We start from the raw sequence: 22,487 nt of genomic DNA, 5'->3' as shown, positions 1-22,487 counted from the left end.
TCTTGACAAATACTAACAAACTTCCCTGACATTCATACTATCCTTCAACAGTATCATAGACTCATGAAATTGATCTCCAGACTCACTTCACATATTCCGGTCTCACTCAAGCAGCTGGATGGACAAACATGGAGTGAACCAAGCCCTTCATCTGCAAAGTGGGACCTTAAGTCAAGCTAGGGAAGTGCTAGTATCTTCCATTGATTACCTATTACTATCCTTTCTTTTCTAGGAAAAGTAGTCCCACCTTCTCCATGGAGCCATGGATTGTCCTGGGCACAATGTCCTTCCCTCCCTTCCCTGGGCAGACATTAAGAGAAGGACCTGTCCTTTAGGAAACCATTTCAACATCCATCTCTATCAATCGCCCCTTGTTTGCCCGGAGACAACTGTTCAAGTTAGCCTCAGAACAGGGTGCCCCTTCTCTTCTCTCACTATGGGCAGGCTGACTGGCAAGCCTTCATGGGTGCTTTGGTAAGTGGTAATCCGAACTCTTTTCTTCCAGCAGGCATCCCACTGGCTATGGTGAACCCCCAAGAGCACTCTGCCATCTGGGCAGGCCCATGTGTGACTTTTTTCCCTTTCTAATTATTCCCTAGTGTTTATAAAAGTGGGTCTAAACCTAAATTATCTGGATAATTTTCTTTTGTGCTAATACATTTTTCTAAAATCTTACGGTAACATGGAAGTGGCCCTGGGCCAGAGCATGAGCTCAGGAAAGGCTCTGAGTACAGGTCTTCTATACTGGCCACGGTCTTCATTCCAAGAGACTCATCACCAGAAGATTGATCACAATACAAGAGATGAACTTTTTCAGCTCATAAGTAGCAACTTTTTTCAGTCACAGAAAATTACAAAGATTGACATAATCAGGATTCTCAAAGTATTCAAGAAGGCCAAAAACACTTTTGGGGTTCATTTCCTTATTATTTAAACTTTGTTCATTTGCCAAAACCCAGGGGAGGGGGTGGAAGCCAGTGGCTTGACACCCCTGGCCTTTCCTCATTCCCATGCTGGAGCCCTGAGGGCTTCTGTGGTCAGGGCTGGCCTGAGCTCCTATTGCAAAGGACACCATTTATTTTTAGCATCTTCATACTCTTGGGGTGCTCTTTCCCTCCCACCAGACTCTCCCACACTCCTGATGTTCTCAAACTCCTTCCATCAGAACTGGCCAGTCTTGTATCCACACGTGCCCTTTGCTAGGTTCATCTAGGCAACAACTAAATGGTGCTGTGTACACATTTTAGCAGGGACTTCCTGGAGACAATGTCTTCACCCAAAGGCATAAATGATGAGAATTTCAGGCAAGAGGGGAAGGGGGGGGGGGGGTTCCTGCCTTAGGTAATTACAATAACTGCTATTTCTCTAGCATTTTACTCACACTGTGTCTACGAGGGTGGGCATAGGCAGCAGCGTGCCCAAAGGGTGTCTCCTAGCTAGTCAATGGAGCACAGACTTCTGCAGCCAAGTCCAACCCATCCTTCCCTCCCCATTCTCCCATAACAGAAGCTGGGAGAGAAGTGGTGGTGGTTTACTTTGCCCTAAGAGCTCAGGCTCATACATATGCATACACCCACTAAGTTCCACTGTCACCAAGGAGACAATCTTCCCCTTTCTAATGCCCCACATGGTTTGCGCTGACGTTCTTGCCCTTCGATGTCATACGATGTAGAGGTGTAGGGGCAATCACCTCTACTGCCAAGCGCAATGGGCCTGAGCCCACCTAGTCCTCTGGGGGTCATACCACTGCCATTCAAGACTGAAGGCAGGAGCCCATGGGGGAGTAAGGGGACAGCCACGGCATGTTTTAGAGATTTATTTAATTAAAAAAAAAAGGTCTCTAAAAAGTCCTTCATTTCCCATTTCTACCCTGCCTAGAGGGTGAGGAATAGCTCACGTGAAGGAGGTACCCACTTTGTTCAGGGAAAAGTTCCCTTCTCCCCTAACCCCTTCCCAGTCTGCATGAGGCTGGGCAGTCAGAGGTGGGGGAGCTCTTTTCCCTTCCCACCCTACCTTCTTGAGAGGCCCAAACAGATGGTGGGAAGTTTTAGAGGCAAAGGGGTGTAGGCAGAGGAGGTGAGGAGATGGCCTTTTTCAGGCCAATCGTGACACAAGAGCTGTGCAATCCCTTAACAGTCCCTGGGTCCCCAAGGCCTTGGCCACTGCAGGTGGTGTGAATGGAAGAGGCCATGCCCTTTGGCTGGGGTCTTTCCTTAATGCTGCTCGTGGGAAAGTAGGGCATTCAGGAGCAATTTGTAGCATGTCACGATGGCCTCATGAGTCCAGAAAGAAGAGTCCCCTATCCTCCCCCTTACAGACCCTCCCAGCCTCTGTGCTGAGGCTGCAGCTCCCTCGTTCTCCACCTGAGGGTGAGTGGAGTCCAGAACAAAGCACTAAGAGGAACTGGATAAAGCCAGAAGGAAGGAGCTCAGCCCGTGTGCCAGTCCGGGCTCTCACACACAGTCACACACACAGCGTTAAGGCGTACGGGCCAGCAGGTGTGGCCAAATCAGGCCCAGCTTCTCTCTCTCCACCTGGATGTAGCAGTGCCTGTATCTGGGGGAATTCTTGGCTATTTCAGAATCAGGCTGAAGGGGGAGAAGCTGGTGAAGAAAGAGTTAACCAGCTTAGGGAAGGAGAGGGCATGAGGCAGGCAAGGGCTGCCTTGGCCTCTGTCCAGGCCTGGTGGTCATCCTTGACAGCTATCCCACTTGGGCTGGGGAGCTCTGGCCGCCTGTGCCTCTGAGGGGTGAGGATGGGGGCTAGTGTGGGCAGGGAAGAGTGCAGGGCTAGAGCCATGGGACTTCAGAAGAAGCTGATGCTACCAATATTTACAAGCACAATGCCCCAACTTCTGCAGCCACCTGCCTACCTCGTCCTCTCCTGCAGAAATGCAAGGGCCCTGAGGGGAGCGAGGAGGCTGGAAGAGCCCCTCCTCCTCAGCCATGCCCAGGAGGAGCTCATGGCCCCTTCTCTATGCCCCATGGGAACGTTTCTTGTGCTCTGCTCAGTTAGGGTGCAAGGAGCTCCCAGGGAGAAGAGAAGGGGTCTTTGCCATGGCCAGGTCCTAGGAATCCTTGAGCATGCTGATACGTGCATAGATCTTCAGGGCGGGCCCAAGCTTGATGTTCATGGCACTCATCAAATGATCTTCCTTGAGCAATAATAGGGCCTGCCCATCGATCTCCTGGGCACGAAACTCCTCTGCAATCTCCTGGCAGCCTAGGAAAGTAAGACAAATCTGTTAGGAGCTGGGTAGTGGGGACATGAGTCATAAGAGATCTGCAGGTAGATCACTAGCCTCCCAAAAGGCGGTGGCATAGCAGGAGCACTCACAATGAGGGCAATGGGGCTGGATCTTGCCGAGGAAACAGTTCTCAATTGCTATTTGCTGGGAGATCGGTTATTCTCCCTGAGCAGCAATCTGCCTCACAATGCCCCTTCCTTCTCCCCTCCTACAGAAGAAAAAGCACCTGAAAGCCAACAGGAGTGGGGCAGTTCCCTCCCAACATCCAACTGTGAGATACCTGAGTTCCAGGGAGAAGGGATCTTCTGGGACTCCTACCTGGCAGAGAACGGATGAACTCATATACATCTTCCACATTCCATTTGGTGGGTTCACTGGGCAGGAAGTGGTGCCCGACACCCACCAGGTCCCTCATGTGCATGTCTGGGAGCTCCAGGTCCCGCTGGCCCTGGCGCCGCCGTGAGGTGGAGGAGCTGGCTGAGATGGGTGACAGGGGCTCCTCATAGCTTGAGTTATCTGAGCAGCGACTCGAATCTTCTTGGCTGTGGGTCAGCTGCAATGCGGCTGTGACTGAGAGAGGCACGGCCCCTGCAGGCTAGGGAAACACACACACACAGCATGAGCTTTAAGCCAGGGCAAGATCCCTCCTGGGGAGCAGCCCCAGGCTGGGGAGTGGAGGTTAGGGATGAAGAGCAGGGCCTTGGTGCCCACCACTCTGGGAAGGGGGATGTGGGCAGGGCAAAAGGAAAAGTCAAGATCAAAGGGTTCTTTCAGCATCTTCCAGGAATTCTCAACTCTTCTACAACCAAGCAGGGGGTTCCCTGGACAACCTAGCTCTGTACTGGGGAAAGGGGAGAAATCTAAGTGGTGAAGGGGATCTCCTTGGAGCAGGCATATCAAGATTCAAAGAAGAGAGGGAGAACTGGTCAGACCTGAGCAAGGCAGGAGACAAGGAAAGCCACCTTGTGAAAGGCTGGGAGCTCTAGGAAATTCGAGTGATGGCAGGAGCACAGCGTTGGAGGTCATTCAGTTCAAGTCTCTCACTGTCCAGATGAGAGAGGAAGCCGCCTGCCCATGGCCACACAGGCAGTTAACACAAGAGCCAGGCCTCAAATGCAGGCTCTCTGCAAGTTCAGGGCATTCCCACTGTGGCACACTGCCTCCACCATATATACCCACCATGTGCAGCTTTGTTTTGTGTTTGCCTACATTATCTTTAGCTCCCTCAAGGGCACACATCAGTCTGAGGTTATGGGTTGCCAGGAAGCCCAGAGCATGGCACCCAGCACAAAGGGAGCTCAGCTGAGGGTTTTGTGCACTGGAGAGCAGAGTAAAGGACATAGTGTGGTTCTGCACCAGACAGCACCTACAGGAATTAGAGAAGTTGTCCTTCCTTTCATGGAAGGACACATGGGAAGGGGCTGGGCTGAAGTGCCCTCTCACCTGCTTCTTGGCATCCTTGGGCAGTGCTGGCAGGCTTGCCTTGGTGGCCCGTCGGCGGTTATGGGGGGCAGCCCCTGGTTTCTGCAGCTTGCTGCGGTCAGAGTGGAAGAGTCCCACACGCTTGGTACAGCCCACGTTGTACCTGCCCAAGACCAAAGAGAAAGGGGTTAAGGCCTCTGGGCGAGCTGAGTAGTCAACATCAACTGCCCATCAGCTCCCAATTGGAGAACACTGAAGGGTGACAGTAAGGCCACCACTAACTCCAGCTGGGTCTTCCCTAGGCAGAGTTGGGGCACCTGGACACAGCTTGAGATAGCCCAATTCTACCCAAGGAGTTGGATAACAGTAGGGACATCATTCAGAGATCCCTACCAGTCACTGGTCATGTTGACCCTCAGCAGCTCTACCCTAGATCCAGAAACCAAGGGCTTTGTGCCCAGGTGTCCCTCTGACACTGAGGTCACAAGGGGCAAGGGAAACATTAGGCAGTTACCTACAACTATCACTGAGCTGACACATAATGCCACACAGGGAACAGTTGGGAAGAAGGGCTGTGACTTCAGGAAAAACTTTAAACACAAGACTTATGACAGAGATGTAGCGCAGAGCTGAGGAAGGAAGCGTACACATAGACTGTACTACACGCATAGGCCATTTCCTGTCCTTTGTTTCTGGGATGCTCTTTAATCTGGTCTGGGCCTGGGCCCCGACACTCTAGTTTTCATGCAGCTAAGTCCTATCCAGTGCGCACTTAATGCAGGTAAGTCACAGCCACCTAAGACAGCTTGGGATGGCAGAAAAGCCTTCTGGGGCATCAAGAACCTGACAAGATTAGGAGCAGAAAGCAAGGAAGTCTCAGGCCGGGGAAGGAAAGGGCAGCAGGGATGAGGCCACTCACCTCTTGGCACATGCCATAGAGCAGAAGCGTTTGGAACGTTTGAACTTGTAGGCAAAGTCCACCCGGCCACAAAGCTCACACTTGAGCTTGAGGGGAGTCCCCTCCTCTTTGGATTCTGAAAAGGACACATTGGATTCTCAGTCTGAGAGGGTGTGGGTCACCTTCCTGCCCAGCAGCTTCCTTACTCCATGCCCATCAGTGTGTTCCTACAGCTGCCAGGACCAGCAGCAGCCCCCCACACCACTGCAGGCTATCCCAAGGACTTGGGCTACTCCACTGTTTGATTTGGCTGGAACCACCCAAGAAGACCTGGTGATTCCACTCCAAGAAGTCACTCTCTTGGTGTCTCTTTTTCCAGTACTGTGGGTCCAAGTGTCAAACAGGAGCTGAGAAAGACAGCTCCCGTCTTATTACTGCCAAGAGAAAACCACCATCCTCCCAACCACACAGGTTCAGAAGGCAGGTGCCATGCTTTACTCCTCACTTTCACCCCAACCCCATCCAATTCTATCTCTGCAGTATCTCCTGGTCATGCTCCCTTCTCTCCCCCGACACTGCCAACCCTCTCATGCAGGTCCTCATCACCTCACGCCTGTACTACTGCAACAGCTGCTGTGAGGGGGTTCTGCCTGCCTAGGTCCAACCTCCACCCAATCACCAAGTGATTTTCCTAAAGAGCAGATACTCCCTCTCCCATCTCCCACCCCTTCTCTAGCTAACTACTCCTGCCCTAGAAAGCAGACCACTGGAGCTACCCAAGATGGGAGGGGTATGCCTCACAGCATTCTAATACAGGCTCCCACAGTAGACCCAACAAATTATAAGGGAAGAGCAGGCAGACCGAGGGGACAAATGGCCAGGGATGAAACTGGAAAAGACCACAAGACCCTGGGATTGAAAGCCCATGCGTTTGACAAACACAGGCTCCCTGTTGCCCGAGTTCACCTATTTGGCATCATGGAAAAACCTGTCCAGGCCTCCTTGAGCCAATGCTGGCACTGAGGCATCAGGACAGAGCGCAGAGCACAAGACCCCAGTGCTCGAAGCCGGGACACTCACCTTGCAGATAGGGCTCCTCCATTTCGGAGTCAGTGGTGGTGGTGTTTTCTTGCTGTGGGAGTTTCTCAGGCAAAAGCCCTTGTGCATACTTCTTCTTAAGGTTTCCCACCAGCAGGGACGAACGTCCCACCTACAGGACGAGGAGACAGGGGCCTGGGAGATTAGGAAAGCCCGCAGCTCAAGGTCATTCCATGGTTTCTGCCCTCATCGAGATGCTGTGTAGGAAGCATCGTGGCGCTAAACACCAGCCAAGTCTCCACAGCACTCACAGCAGCAGGTCTCAGCTGGTGCCAGTGTAAGAACCCTGGCCCTCGAACTCACAGAACAGAACACCAAACCGGAGAGGCTGACTTTTAATGGGAACAACTGGCTGGCTCGGGATGCTAGGAATAGGCCCACCCTCAGGAGTGTCCAAGGAGCACAAGCTCCTTCTCTTTTCCTTTGCACTAACAGCACATGAGTGGGATTGAGAAGTGAAAAGAGAAATAAACCATGGCAGTCAGCTGAGGCTCTGAGGTGCTGTCTTGATGATCACTCTTTCCCCAGCCCTCTGCTACCCTGCTGCCAAAGGCCAGGGAAGAGAAAGGGAGAAGAAATGGAAAGCCAGTCACAGATCCACATGACCACCCCAAGGGTGGCTGGGACCTAGCCCAGACTCTTCATTTCAATTATTCCTCTTCCTATATATGGAGCGTGGCTTAAAAATGTAACCATACAAAAATGGTCAAATCACAGCGTTTGGATCCAGGGGAATGACTGGTGGCTTAAACAGTGCTCTCTGCTGCTACTCTTAGAAGCTTAGTTGGTTTCCCCAAGTGGTATTCCCAGAGTCAGCTGCTCTCTGGGGGCCCAGGCTTAAGAAAGGATATTCTGGTCCAGTCAGGGTAGGGCACTCTGGGGTCAGGCCACTCTGACCCACTCCATTCCTGATCTACAATACCCTGCAGTTGATTCCAAAATGTATCATCTCTCATCATCCTTCAGAGTATCAGCTCCTTTACCTCAAGATTATATGCTGGATGTCTACTGTTAATCATCCAGATCCTTTCCAGATCTACAGGAGAAAATGGTGAAGAAAAGCAGACTGATATCTCTAGAGGGCTGGTGGAAATGTCTCTGGTGGCCAGAGTTCCTACATTTGGAAGGGGTGCTAAAACACTCGTGGCTTCAGGACCCTTCACCCTTCAACATGAAGTAGAAGAACTATCTGTTCTGAAGTCCCTCAAACCAGTTCCTCTAGTTTCCCCTGGTTTTTATTTTGTTGCTGTTGTTCAAAGAAGCTACTTTTTTGGTCTTCTGTATTTTGGGGTCTGTAGTTGGGACAAAGATATAGATACGGAAAGGACCTTAGAGGTCATCTAATCTAGCCCTCTCATTTTACAGATGAGAACACTGGCCCAAGATCAAAAAGGTACTCAGTGAAAGAAATAGGATTTGAATCAATGCCTCGACTCCAAATTCAACCCAGCTTCCACTGGCCCAAACACGTTCCGCCCTTCACACAGCTTCCTGCTGCTGCAGAGTATTTCTAATGGTCCTCTCAATCCCACTGTTCCCCTAAGGCCTTCTGAAAGCCCCTGCTTTTGGAGAACGGCCTTTCAGGGACCCTGGTGTCCTTCCATACTAGTCTTGACATTAGCTGCTGCCTGACCACATCACATGGCTGTTCTTTCAATCTCTCACTTAGGCAGGATGTTAAGAATTTGCTTCTACAAGATTCCTCTTGCTCTTTAGCTGGTTACCCATGTGCTTTCTCATCTGAGTTCACGTTCTCAGGTGAACAAATTTAAGCATCATGGGAATAATAGTCATACTACTGACTCTCATGTTAGTACTGGGACAGGAGGTATTCCAATCTAAGCCTCAACTTCTGGAAAGTTCCTTTTCCAGGTCTGACCATGTTGCAATAGTCAGAGATGTCTCTCTGACCACAGTGTGGCTTTCCTAGGGAATGTGCTAATTCATTTATGTTCACTGAGCCACTCTGGATCAGGGTGAATACTTACTTGGTCCTGGAAAGAAATGGGCTTTTAAGACATGGCACAAAAGGAGGAGGAATAGTTAGCATATTCAGGACTTTACATGGAATTGTTAAAAAAAAAATTAATACACATCCAAAATAAACTTTTTTTGAAAAAGGGGAAAAAAAGTAGTCCGTACCGGGAAAGGCTCCGCCCCCTCCTGGATCACAAACCCTTCGATAACATGCGTCAGGATTTGGGGTTTCACAATGGCCTGTGGTGGTTTATTCTCACCATTCTGGGGGGCAGTGCCAGTGATGCTGGAGGCAGAGTTTCCGTTCCCTGAGGTCATGCCGGGGCTGCTGAGGTCGTTCAGTGCATAAACAATGCCCTTACCTGTCTCTGTAGCAGAAGAAATATGAAGACACAAGAAGGAGAGATCAGAACCAGAGGCCTGGACAGAGATGCATACAGGACAATGTTGGGTCCAAGGGAAATAACACTGACAAAAATGTGCCTGTTTTTTTCTGGGGATGAGAGGACTGGAGACTAGACTATATCCCAAGCAGTATCAGGCACCCTCATTCATACCTGCCTAAAAAGGGGGGGGGGTCAAAAAATTACCCCTATGTAGAAGTCCTGTGCTCAGAACACTTTAAATGGGTTATACAAACATGGTAACTGTCTTTTGGGAGTCTGTAATCTAGGACAGTCAACATTAGCTTGTACAAATAAGTACAAAAACCATTCTAATCAACAGGGAACATTTGACCAACCTAGAAAGTGACAACCCAAAACACAATCTGGCCAAAGTTCCTGCCCAATCTACTGCTTCCCATAGACTCTTTCCATTATTAATCTCAAATGGCTTTCATCTCTCTGCAAATTGCTACTTCTATAACCATTAGTTTTCTATGGATTCTCATCCATCAAGTGAACCAGAGTAGAACAAAATCCTAGAGAGCTGGAAAGGAACTTAAGAATCATTTAAGGGTTCTTAACCTGGAGTCCCAAGGTGCAGATATCTGGGGATGGGTTTCAGGGGGTCCATGAACTTGGTTGCCAGGAAAAAAAAATCACACTTTTATTTTTTCTAACCTTTCGTTTCAATTCTATGCATTTTATCTTATGCATTTAAATATGTGATTCTGATGAAGGGTCCACAGGCTTTTCCTGACTGCCCAAGGGGTCCAGGACACAAAAAGATTTAGGAGTTCTCATCTAGTCCAAATCCTGGTCAGATGAATCTCACTTAACCTAAACCCAACAAGTGACATCATGCCTCTAACTCGTCCCCCAAATCTTACCTTAACTCTTTCTGGTGAATTAATGACAACCAACTCCACCTCCATACCCACCCTACATCAACAAACATTTGGAAACCATCTACTATATACAAGAAACAATAGATTAAAAAACAAAACAAAACAGGACGGTTCTTGTCTCAGGGAGCCTACCAAAATTTTAAATTATCACTGACATAGGCTCATCTAAATACCTCTATTCCTATGTTGGAAACTAGCTTAGTAAATGTCAAATAACTATAATGGGGGGAGGGCATTCAAATTACTGATTAAAAAAACAAAACTAAATGAAATCAAGTTTTAAAGGCATTGTATGACTTTTTACAGAAGCAAAACCAAACCAAAACCAACAACCTACATTTAAGATAGACTAAAGATCTAAGTTATCATCATAGAGCAGAAATTCTTAATCTCAAATTACGATACATGCAGCACGGTATAGAAAAGTTTAAGGCCTCCTTTGACTGACTACCAGTATTCTCAATCCTTTACTGCAAGCATTTAGCTGTTAACAAAAGCAGCCAGCAACCATCTCTTTCTCTAATATGATCAAATTCAGGGTTATGGGGGATTAGCCAAGAAGTTTTTGCTGATGAGATTTTTAAAGGTCACATTAATGAATTTACAAAAGTTAGTCTGGATTCATTTAAGAATACAGAAATGAAAATAACCTAGTTTTTAAAAATAGTAATTCCCACTGAAGCATATTTTTCTTCTGATACAATTTTATAGTAGAGAATTATTTAGAAATAAAAAAAATACCTCTTTCTCAACACGATATTTTAAGTTTCTCATGCTGATATCCTGTTCTTAAAGACTATATATGTATGTATTTGCTAAAAAATCTTTAAAATCTGCTGTGTCATTTAATTATAATGGGCCAAGGAAAAATACTGAGAATACAAAATCTGGTTGCAGTTTTTGTAACTGCTATATTTTGGACTGCTGTCCAAATACATCCTGGCAAAAATATCTCCTAAACTAATTCATGAGTGATTTGATAAACTGGAAATGGGTCATCTCACAAGGACTTCAGAAATTTCTGCTTCAATTAATGTGACAAATAGAAAAAACAAAATGGATAAAATTTCTGACACATCTGCAAAAATAAATCAGAGAAAATCAGTGGCAAAAGCATTGTTTTTGGGGTGTAAGGACCCAAGTTTGAACATAAGCTCCACAATTTATTACATGTGTGATCTTTGGCAAATTACAGCACAGCTCTCTCTCAGGACCTCAATTTTCTTATCAGGGGGCTAATTTTTAAAGTTTATCTCGAAAGCCTCTAAACTTACTAAGCAGTTAACTTTAAAATATAAAGTGAGTTTTCTAAAAATGAAAGCCACATCTATTTCCAAACCGAGTCTTCCTGTCTAACGATTTAAATCATTTCACTCTATCACAAACACTGACACACCCCCAACACTCTCATTACCCTTGGCAGAGCTTTACCTACCTCCTTAACCTATAATCCCCTGCCTCCCTTAACATGGTTTCCTCTAACCTTGTTAAAACTCTTCTCTCCCTGTGGTCTCTCATCTCAGATGTAAACCATTAAGTCATTAATTAAGGATGTAAAAAAATGCCCTACTCATAATAATGATAGCTAACATTTATATAGCACTTACTGTGTGCTTGACCCTGTGTTAAGCACTTTACAAATTATCTCATCTGACCCTCACAATAACCCTGCAAAGTAGGTGGTATTATCCCCATTTTACTTTGAGGAAACCGAGTTTAAGTGACTTGCCCAGGGCCACACAGCTAGTGTCTGAGTGCTGCTTTGAACTCAGGTCTTCCTGACTCCAGGCCTAGTGCTCTATCCTTTGTGCACCTGGCTATCCTAGTAGAGGGTAAGCAGGTGGGAGAATAACTCCTAATGCCACGTTCTCTACTCAGCCCAGCACTGGCCTAAAGTCAGGAGATGTGTATTCTAATTCTGGCTATTCCACTCACTCACAAGTTGTGTGGCAGGGCTCTCGGGTCCCTCCCAGCTTTGGTATTTGAGGATGCTAGGATTCCATGGCTAGCTCAAGGGTTGGGGTAGGTTTTCCTCAACCCTTGGCAAAGGCAGAATTTTAGCTCTTGAGAATAGAGAAGAGCAAAAGGCCCTATCTGGAGAGGGTGAGTAGGTTAGGCAATGTTGCTACCTTTAAAACACACTGAAACAATTGGTCTACTCTTACTTTTCAGAGTTTAAACATTTAAACCTAAAGGGACTATGAAAAAATGCCTTACATACATTCTTTTTTTACCCTCACAACCTCGTGAAGAACACAAATATTACTATCTCCATTTTACAGATAAAGCTGAGAGTTAAGTGGTTAGATATGGTCATGTAGCTAGTAAGGGCTGGATTTGAATCTAGGTTCAGTGCCATGATATGGCCAGGGGAATATTCCGTGGTCCTCTCAAGGGTCTGGAGCTGCTTTTCTGTGTGGTCACCCTGGAGATCAATTCCTTACCTGTTCTAATGAAAGTAACTGGGCCATTTCTGGGATACTCAAATACAACTCTGCCCTGTGACAAGCTCAGCATAATGAGATTACATTAATATCTTTCCCAGGCCTCCCAATCTGCTCCAAGGACAATCTGCTGCTCTTCTATGTTGGTAGGAGAGAAACACTGAAACTTACACCTGCTCTAATTGGCCCTTAGTAGCCTAAAATCAAGAGCCAGGAAGAGAGCACCAGAAGTGGAGCCGGAGGGCCTGGGTTCAGATCCATAGGCAAGTCACTTGACCACTCTAAGGTGGTGTCCTCAACTACAAAACAAAGAGGCTGGACCAGATGGCCCCTAAGGTCCCTGGGTACCTCTGATCTGTCTTTGGAGTCAGTGCCTCCTAGAGGTTTCTTAATAAGCAATGGAGTTGTGCAGGTACTGCCCAGGCAGTCCCGGAAGACTCCAGACCCCTTAGTACAGCATGAGAAATATGATGGGAAAGTAAATCAAGCTTCAAGTTCAGGTATACCGTATCTTTTTAGGGAGTGGTGGGGGTGGGAATGGTCAGGGATCTATCCCACAGCAAGAGGGAGCCAGTGTCCTAACACCAAATCAGGATGTCTTTAGGGAGATTACATAATACATGCCCTGCCCCAAATTCCATCCTCATTCTGCCAATGTAAGATGGACTCTTCCTGACAACTCTTTTTCTAAGTTTTTATGTCTCCATGTTAAAACAAAAAAAAAAAAAAGAAAGAATAGCTCTTGCTAGGGCATAACAAAACAGATACTTGATCGTTACCAATGTGCCATGCCTGGCTTTCACTGGGGCCCTTGGCGCTGGCTAATGTTTGCAAAGTACTTTCCAAAGCCAGAATGATTGGGACTGTTAGGTTTGGTGCCTGCCTGCACTAGCATGGCATCTTTAAGCATCTGTCTACTGCAGAAATACTGTCAGATAGATGCTTGCTGCTCAGCTTCTCCCCCTGCAGGGGGGTGTTTCCAACAGAGGACAATGCAGTGTAGAGCTGGAAGTTAGAAGTGAGTCCCTTAAAGCTAGATACCTCCTCACTGCATATGTTCACAGCATCATTCAATCCCTTAGAAACCAGTAGGTGTCACTGCCTCCAAGCTCCAAAAATGATCACAAGGTTTATAAGCTATGCAGCCTATGACTAAGTCCCACCAAAGAACCCCAGCTGAAGGAGACTTCCGCATAGTTTAGCATGAGGCAGCGCTGCCATGTAGTGCTGAGTGCTGAATGTAGAGGCAAGAAGCCAGGGTTTGAATCTTGCCCATGCAGTCATTTCATGGCAAGATATTTAATGTCTCCAAGCTTTGGGGATGGTAATATTGGCACTACCTATCTTGTGAGGTTACTGTGAGAAATGAGCTTTGCAAACTATAAACCATGCGTTATTACTATAGAATTAGAAGTGATTAAGGGTGCTAATAACTGACAGCTGGGACACTGATAATGCCTCCTCCTAAGTCACCTTGCAATGGGTTTCAGTACTAACATTTCCTTGTGCGGGCTTCTAATTGCACCATACTGTACTTCCATTAAAATAAGCTACTGTGAAGAGTCTTATTCCAGAGAAGCTGGGAAGGGGGCCAGATTTTCCATTCTACTCCCCCCTCAGAGAATAGAAAGCACCACTCAGAGAGATGCAAAATACCAGCTCAAGGAGAACGTCCTCCCCTGACTTGCTCTATTTCTGGTTCTCACTTTTGTAGGTCATGGGAATAGTTCAATCTTCTGACTTAAAAGGTTCCTTGAAGGCCTTGTTAGGCTAGAGGTAGGGCAAGGCAGATCAACAAAAAGACATCAACAAAAGACACTATAAGGAAGAATAATAGGGATCATTTGCCTGGAGCTGAGTGTTCAAATGATAAAACGAGGTCCCCTATATATGGCGCAGAGCTTACTCACAGCCCTTGGCACTGAAGTCATGTCACTGCATCTCAGCTAAGCTAGCTTATTTACACATGGACGGGAAAAGTCACAGTGAAATTCACAAGGAACTCTGCCATATAGCCTAAGCTTAAGTGGGGTCCCTGCAAAGTGAGGCATTTACTGAAACAACACAGAGAAGGATGGCCAGTAGCAGGTGCTACGCATTCAACAGGAGCAGAGGGTTGTCCTTTCTACCTCCATGGGCTGAAATGGAAAAAGGTATGGGCTAGTAATGCCCAGACATGCAAAAAAAGGGACTGAGATTATAGTTTTGGTTCTGTTGCTAAAAGCCGAATAGTTATTATCTTCTCTCTGACCTTCCTCATCTCTAAAATGAAGGATCTCAAAAAATCTACAAAATCAGGATCTCTAAAATCTTTCCCAAGATCCACCATTCTAAGATGATTCTATTTGTTCAGAAATACCCCCCCTGGAAACAGGTACACCCCCAAGCTCTGTCTTGGGCCATATTCTCTTCTTCATCAATGGTTCCTAACTGGGGGCTAATAGATGTATTTCAAAGATCTGTGAACTTGGATGAGCCCATTTCCTTCCATTAGGAATTTTTTAAAATGCTAAAACATTATTCTGAGAAAAGGTCCACCGGCTTCTTTAGATTACCAAAAGGGCCCAAGACACACAAGAATCTCTGATTTACACTATCCTGATGATGTCATCAGCTCTCATGAAGGCTTTATAATTATCTCTGTATATTCTCAAATGCTGTGCCTCCTGAACTCCACTCCGCCAAAACTAAATGCCTTCTGGACATCTCAAATTCCACAGAGCCCCAGTGGAACTCATTCACTTTCTAATTCACTATCTAAACTTGTTTCTCTTCCAAATATCCCTATTCTTACTGAGGAGACAACCATCCTTCTGGTCACTCAGATTCATAACCATATCCTGTCAGTTGCAACACCTTGTGGATTCTACCTCTAGATGCAGGCTTGCCCACATTCCCCTCTCTACTAAGCCTTTACGATCTGTCCTCTGGCTGAGTTACACATGATCAGGAACCCCATCTCTAGTCCACACAACTGTCAAATTCATTTGGATGTTTCCTAAAGAAAAGGTGCAACAATCTACTCCCCTGCTTGACATGCTTCTATGCTCCTATTTTGTGCAGGATAAAATACTAACTGCAGTTTTGTGCTGAAAGCTCTTCTCTGTCTGGCACCAGCCTCTATTTTTCCTCATGTATTTTCAGCCAAACTGACCTAATACAGCTCCCCATACATAGCATTCCATTGTCTGCCTCCTTGCCTTTGAACTCACTGTTCCCCAGGCCTTGAAATGCTCTCACCTCCACCTATTGCAATCACTCTCCTCCAAAACTAAACTCCAGGGCTACCCCCTCTTTCCTGAGAAAGAAAGCTTTCCTGATCCGCCCCAGGTCTCAGTGTATCCTCACTCCTTACTCTTTTTTTTGGATTTCGATGTCATAATGGTTCTCTAGACAGGGGCAAGAGGGCTGATACTTAATTGTTTGCTGAATGGAGCTCAGTTACTGCAATTTCTGGTCTGGCAAAGCAAAGCAAGTCCACTCTTTCTTCCACATAAGAGCCCTTCAAATGAATTACATTGACCCTAAGCCTTTTCCTCTTTAGGTTTGAACCTGGGCTTCAGTTCTGGCAATGCCACTACCTACCACCGCTCAGAAAGGCTCAATAATATCAGGATCCATGGGAATTATATCAGTTTGAGGTGGTCTGTCCAATCATCAGGGAAGATGGAGTCTGAGTGAGAAATCTATGGGGGGGAAGATAAGGCCAAGGTCTGCTACAGATGTGGGGAACAGGGTCTTCATCTATAGCCATGGTGATTGGGGAAGGGCTCAGGAGAAAAACAGGCTAGACAAGAACTTTGGGGTCTCAAGTTTAGATTTTGGGCCTTTTTAGGCAAAGTGATTAAATCTTATAAAAAAGAAAAAAGCCAGGGTTATCATCTAGAGGCAGACTGGATGAGGGTGGTCTGAGGCTTCACTTAGAAAACTGTGTCCAGTGATTCCAAAGAGAGGTTTTGCATGGTGAATACCAGCGTGCCACATCAGCCTACCCCAAGTCCTGATTTAAGATATCTCAGCTGAGTGTTATTTGTTCTGGGATTTGAATATAAAGGAACAAGATATGCTGAAGTAGAATTCCCAAATTGCTAATCTCAGTTCTGATAGGATGGAGGGACTGAGGGCCCGGTACTTGGAAAGAATATCTTCCACCATCCAAACGACATAATAGTTTAAGTCCTTTATAAATGTGAGCTATCACTTACCAACCTGATAGTCACTTTGAGTCATCCTGTCTGCACTAAGAGATGCCACCATTACTAAGTCACTCCTAGAACTCACAGCTGGCTGTCAATTGAAACAAGGTTGGTTCATGTGGCCTTCACCCTGAAAGGTGCATAAATGCTTAACATATTTAAAGCCCTAAGTAACTTATTCCAATACTATGTGCTTATTTTGAGACCAAAGAGACATATCCTTTAATCAGAATAAGGGCTGAAGCTTTGTACCCAGTAAATCTTAAAAGCCCTCAAGGTGCTTCTGAGATAAGGGGAGTTGGCTCACCAAGCCAGTCAAACTGGTGAGAATCAAGGTTCCTGGTTTCAGAGGCCCAAAAGCTAGAGACCAGGGAGAGCTGAGCAGCCAGAACCCTGCCTTCACAGGGAGGAAAGCTGCCCCGCCCCTTCCCCCAATTAACATACAGCTGCCTTTCATGCTGCCCCTCAGGGCACAGCGAAAGGGAATGAAGAGCTGCCCATTGGCCTCTTTCTGCTGAAGGATGGACCAACCAAACTGTAAGCAGTGAAGGTTTTCAGGCTTCTGTATGTACCAGGGATAGAAGAAATCAATGGGGTGAACAGACCCCCTCCATGTGCTGGCCAGAACAAGGAGAGCAATGGAGGGTTTCCAAACAGCTGCAGAATGCTTCCTGACCACAGCCTCAAATATTGGGGCTTTTGCCCCTAACTAGAGTTCTCCACATCAAACTCAGTAGCAACAATAGCAGAGGGCATTATTGGAGTGATGGGCACTGTCCTAGCTGTAGGAAGATGGGAAGTGGTTCACAAAATACCATGACTTTCCACTTGAGACTGATGCCATTCTATATACCCACTGATGCTTACAGGGGAGGACTTCTGTCTCTTTTCTTAAGATGGGGCGGAGGGTGCTCTCGACAAGGCCCTCATTTTTATAATACTTCATTTTACAGCTGAGGAAAGTGAGGCTCCAAGGCGAGGTAACTTGCCATGTGGATTCAGATCTGCTGCTTCTAGATCTAATGATCTTTCCACTACAGTGCCTGGCATAGAAGTAAGCCCTTAATAGATGCTCTTTATTGAGGAGCTGGGCTGAGGCCCCATACAAAGGCACATTGGTCTTCCAGAGGCTGCTCAATGGAGAGAACTGGGCTGTGTACCAGGGAGCCAGCATCACCATGGTCCAAGCAAACAGGCCTCTGCCTGGGATCAGAGAACTGCAAGGAGGCCTGAGATGTTAAGGGATTTGAACCCAAGTCCTCCACCTTCAAATCTGGCACTCTTTTCATTGAACTATGCATCATCTATCATCCAAGTCTCCCTATTCTGATTTTACTACTAGTCTTTTTCTTTCTTTCAGGACTCAGGTTGCAGAGAGCTTTCAATTCTGTCTGGCAGATTATTGTAATCACTCCTGCCATGAAGATAAACCAAAGAATGGTTCAACTCAAATCATTCACTCAGCAAACATTTACTGGCTGCCTAACAGACTTTTAAACCAACTGACAAAAGGGCACCAAGGTAGCCACCAATTTCTCAGTACTCGTATTTACACTACCTTTGGTGCTAGAGCACTAGAGACACATGGGTGTTATATTCATATTGGACATCTACATTTCTCACACACACCTTCCCCAACCCCCCACAGGTGGGAGGGAACTTTTCATTCTGAGAAGACAAAGGCTGAGAACAAATAAGACTTTTATAAATGAAGGGGACAGAAGGTGATCATGGCACTGTTCACTGGATCCCAAAATTCCAAACTAGCAAGCCTTCTCTTTAAGTCCAACTAGCTTGAAACAGCAAAGCTTGTTTCAATTAGGTTACTTTACACAACAGACAAACTCTGACAACTCATTGCCTTTTCAAGGTGGTATAACCTGAAAAAAGAGCTTCAAAGGGTTTCCATAAATTGACTGGTGATAGACAGTACCATTCCAAGAACACTAGGGATGTTCAGGATACACATGTAATATTTGAAGCTGATGTCATGAAAGGGCAACCATCCTTGCCTGTAACACATTTCTTAAAGCAAGAATACTGGGCAAGATGAAGGTGACTTAACCCAGGATAGAGTGGATGCCATTAGCTTAGGATGCAGTGAGTGGTCTCTAGAGTCATGTCTCTGGAAAACACTGGCCTGGATAATAAAGACTTAATGATAACCTCTGTTCCCTAGAAACACTTTCCTCTCCTCCCCCTTCTTTCCCATAATTGTTTTCTCACTAAGCTCTCAGCCCACACTGCCTCCCCTCTAGGCTACTGGTGGAACACTCATAATGATAGAAAAGATTTCCTGGTGCATGTGCCCCCCAAATGAACCAGAAAATGTTTCCCCAAAATTAATCTTTAAAAATTTAAATTCCTTTAAACAGCTTGTAAGAAATGCATATTAATATTGTTTAAACTTAAGATATGCCAAAATTTAGTAAAAGGTGATTGAAACTTTGAATTGTATAGTAAGACTATGAAACCCATTAAAGTTTTTCTAGAAAAAAGTCTGAAAATAGCTACCAAGAGGCCATGAAATCTATAGCTTACTTTCTTGCCAATATTTTCAATATACCAGAGTCCTTAACTGCTGGACAAGAGCTGACTAGGGTCCCCGCATTCAACATTCATCTCTCCTTAAGAAGCAGCATAACCAGTAAACTAGTCCAAGTCTTTTATCTACCTGGATTCATCTGAGAAAATGAAAGTGCTAATTTAGCTCTTAATAGTAGCAACTTCTATGTTTTCTTATTTTCAAGTAATTCAGTCTAAATTTACAGATCATTTGTGAACTGAAAAAGAAAGTTCATCTTTCTTTACTAGTCCATGAATAAATTGAAAAAGAATGTGGTTTGCTGCATAACCCAGTATTAGATTTTTCATGCTGACCTAGCTAAAAGAATTATTTAAACTTAAAACTGAACAAATATGCTTGATTATGCAATGAATGCTTTATTGTATCCTAATTCTGTGGTGATCTGTGTATAGTATAACTCTTTATTAACTGGAATAATTTACAACCATATCAGATAATCAAGTTTACTGTACAGGGTTGATTTGAAGAAAACCCTAAATGCCTGTTTATTATAATAGCTAAGTTTAAAAAAAAATCCTAAAATGTTTTCTAGTTTTTGGGTCCATTGATAGTTATATCTTCCTAATGAATTATGGTGAAAAAATTCCCTGAATAGCCATGATTAACCTGCTGAATTAGTAATAGTTCACTTCCTCAATGACTCCACAAATACCTGCCTCAATTACTGCTAGCAAAGTATTCAAAGCAGTTTTCTGATGTAACTGTGAATTTAATTTGTGAAGAAATACCAAAATAGAACACTGCTTCAAAACATGTGATGTGTATTGGCTTAAAGAGTCTTGAGCTGTGATGCTCATGTAATAAGGCTTTATAAAACAAGAATACAATTTTTATAGAAATAAAAATGATTAAATCTTCCCAACTGGTTCAATAAGTTTAAATTTCAATTAGAAGTCAGGAAAGCAATTTAATGAAAATCAAATCTCCTTCTGTAGGACCCCTTTCTCTAAAGTGCTTAATCCTGAACTTCTGTAAATAAAGTGCAAAAGTGGATTATTATCCACTGGCATAGAGAGAGCACCTGTACATCCCAAAGTTGAGGGGACAAAGGGATGGCAGTTATAGCCTTTCTGCCACTGGGGAAGTGAATAGGCCTGCCCTAGAATAAAGACTGCTGTAGGCCAGTCACATGGCATTTTCTGACCATCACTGGGAAGCCTGTAGTGTCCCTTTAGTCAAAGATCTCCAACTGGCAGGGAACTATCCTCTCTGTTTTCCAGTTCATAACACAGGCACAAAACAGATGGAATGTAGGTACACAACACCATTTTGAAAGGTTCCCCTATTCCTGCTTCCCTACTGCCAACACCAGCACAGGTATTTGTGTGTTCTAAAAGAGAGGCCTTGTGAGGGTGAAGGCCCAGGCAGCATAGGCATTCTGCAATGGCTTAAACACTGAACATTTTACAAAATATTAACTTGCCTACATTTAGGAAGGGATGCAAACCCCATGATCATGATCACTGAGCCATGTAGCAGTACAGCCAGAATGATAACCATCTACCCTCAAGATTCTCAGATTTGGGGGGCCTAGTGATTGGGAATGCCTACTTGTAGGATGAGTCAGAGGGCAGAGAGAAGATGGGTAGGTGTGGTCAGTCTGGGTTGCAACCCAATGACTGTTGCTTTCTCAGGCTTTAGAAAGAAAGGTCTGATGTATACTCCTAATGAAGAAAGGAACATTTCAGACAATAGAGAACCACTGCTCCATTCTCTGAAATATAACAGGATAAATAAAAGACAGTCACATATGTTTACCTAATGCCAGTGAGAACTACAATTCTTCATAGATCTAGCCTCTTAATTTACCCACTCTCCTTCTGAGAATATCAGAATCATGGGATTCAAAGTAGCTGAGACATGAAATGATTAAAGCAGGAAAAAGGATGTGGCTTGAGAAAGAGAAGATTCTGGGGCTAAGCCAGAGTTAGAAACAGACAGAGCCATGGGGGAGGCGGATGGGAAAAGGGAGAGGATTGGAAGAGCTGAATAATTAGAAAGGGAAAATGTGAGTAAACTCAACTTCACTTGAAAAGTTAATGTATTAATAAGAAGTCATGAAAAAATTCAAGTGCTTGAATTTAGGAAACAAAATACGCCTTAAACAAGTAGTTAGTTTCCAATCAATTATGGTAATGAGGCTTGTGTTAAAGTCAATAAATAACATCTACAATTTTTCTTAAAAAAAAAAAGCTAATGTAGGAAGTGATAGCTTAGAAGAGTCAGCTGTGGGGTGAAGAACTCCCCACTAAAATATAAAGGAACAAATGTCTGAGGTAACCTGAAGCTAAGGGAATCTGTGAGGACAGATGGAAGAGAGGGATGGAGCTTCTTTGCTAGTTAGCAGCAAGTAGAAGTGGGAGGAGTAAATAGCATGTCCTGAACAAAAGTATGAAGGGAAACCAAGACCGGAAAGGGAAAGAAAGGTCAGTGAGCCAAGAGTCCAGGAAGAGGAGGAGAGAACTGGGGATTCCATTCTGAAGCCTCCCAAAGAAATGAACAGTGATAAGAGACAAATGAGCATCCCAAGAGAAAAAGGAAAGTGACTCTAGATCTGGATCTACTTACCAGGAAGGCCACCTACCTTCTCAAGATCAAGGTTAGTGAATAAAATTGTGGGCTGTATCCAAGAAATAACTGGAGACAGTTCTTTGGCAGGTACTGCCATTAGAGTTAGCTTGGCAGGAAGGTGCCTGGGATAGATGGCCCCCCAAAGCAGCCAGTGGGTCTTACTGCAGCAACAATAAGGTACAAATTCCTAGAGGTTAGGGACCTATAACGTATTCCCTTTTGCAATTAGTGGGTCCTCAACAACTGTCTTCATTGGGGCTGGAATTTAGATTAAGAATGAGTCGGCAGTGGAAAACACAAATATTTATCTGCTCATTCCCAGGGGCTAACATTTCTGAATAACACTGAGCAAGCTGGATAACGTGACTAAGTATGTATCTCAGTAGAAGAGGCAGGTCTTTTTACTTCTTAACTAAGAAAATAAGAGAAGTTCCTTCTCCAGAGTTTGGAGTGAAATCAGTGCTGTGGTGAAGCTCACTTGTGAATTTAAACACAGTCCAATATTTGTCTTGTTGTGAAGAGACAGTTAATGGCAGAAGACACGGGTCCTGGAAAAAGGGATTTTCCTGACTCATTAGCCTGCCATTTTTATTTTTAACCAGAAAGCCTGGCAGTTCTGGTATTTGAGCTGACCCAGGAAGAGAAGAAAATCCCACAGTAATTCTAATTAGATTTTTAGATTATCCAGTTGTGACCCAGCACCAAACGGCTGGGGAAGGCAAAGGCAGTGTGGCCTGGTCCAGGAGATACCCTCCT

At 45.1% G+C, this 22,487-nt stretch overlaps 1 protein-coding gene and 1 long non-coding RNA gene across 3 annotated transcripts in view; one reads left to right on the top strand and one right to left on the bottom strand.

Moving 5' to 3' along the window:
* Positions 1-1,800: 1,800 nt before the first annotated feature.
* The window catches only part of PHC2 (polyhomeotic homolog 2), a 162,328-nt gene continuing 141,641 nt past the window's right edge, over positions 1,801-22,487 (bottom strand). For both annotated transcript variants that reach the window (XM_069078435.1, XM_069078434.1), the window contains 6 exons: positions 8,808-9,010; positions 6,648-6,777; positions 5,589-5,703; positions 4,691-4,832; positions 3,566-3,842; positions 1,801-3,222 (listed from right to left, as the gene is read on the bottom strand). In XM_069078435.1, the coding sequence (XP_068934536.1) occupies positions 3,068-3,222; positions 3,566-3,842; positions 4,691-4,832; positions 5,589-5,703; positions 6,648-6,777; positions 8,808-9,010 (1,022 nt within the window). In that variant the 3' untranslated portion in view covers positions 1,801-3,067. The remainder of the gene's footprint in view (positions 3,223-3,565; positions 3,843-4,690; positions 4,833-5,588; positions 5,704-6,647; positions 6,778-8,807; positions 9,011-22,487) is intronic.
* The window catches only part of LOC138154007 (uncharacterized), a 5,523-nt gene continuing 4,332 nt past the window's right edge, over positions 21,297-22,487 (top strand). Inside the window, exon 1 of the long non-coding RNA XR_011166529.1 lies at positions 21,297-21,759. This is a non-coding gene — a long non-coding RNA (uncharacterized lncRNA). The remainder of the gene's footprint in view (positions 21,760-22,487) is intronic.

This window comes from Petaurus breviceps, unplaced genomic scaffold, assembly GCF_028583685.1.
Source record: "Petaurus breviceps papuanus isolate PSGF00001 unplaced genomic scaffold, PetGlider_PUasm1.0 91041, whole genome shotgun sequence".
In the NCBI taxonomy this organism is placed as follows: Eukaryota; Metazoa; Chordata; class Mammalia; order Diprotodontia; family Petauridae; genus Petaurus; species Petaurus breviceps.
The sequence above is the reverse complement of the archived record's forward strand: the minus strand, read 5'-3'. Positions and strand labels throughout refer to the sequence as shown.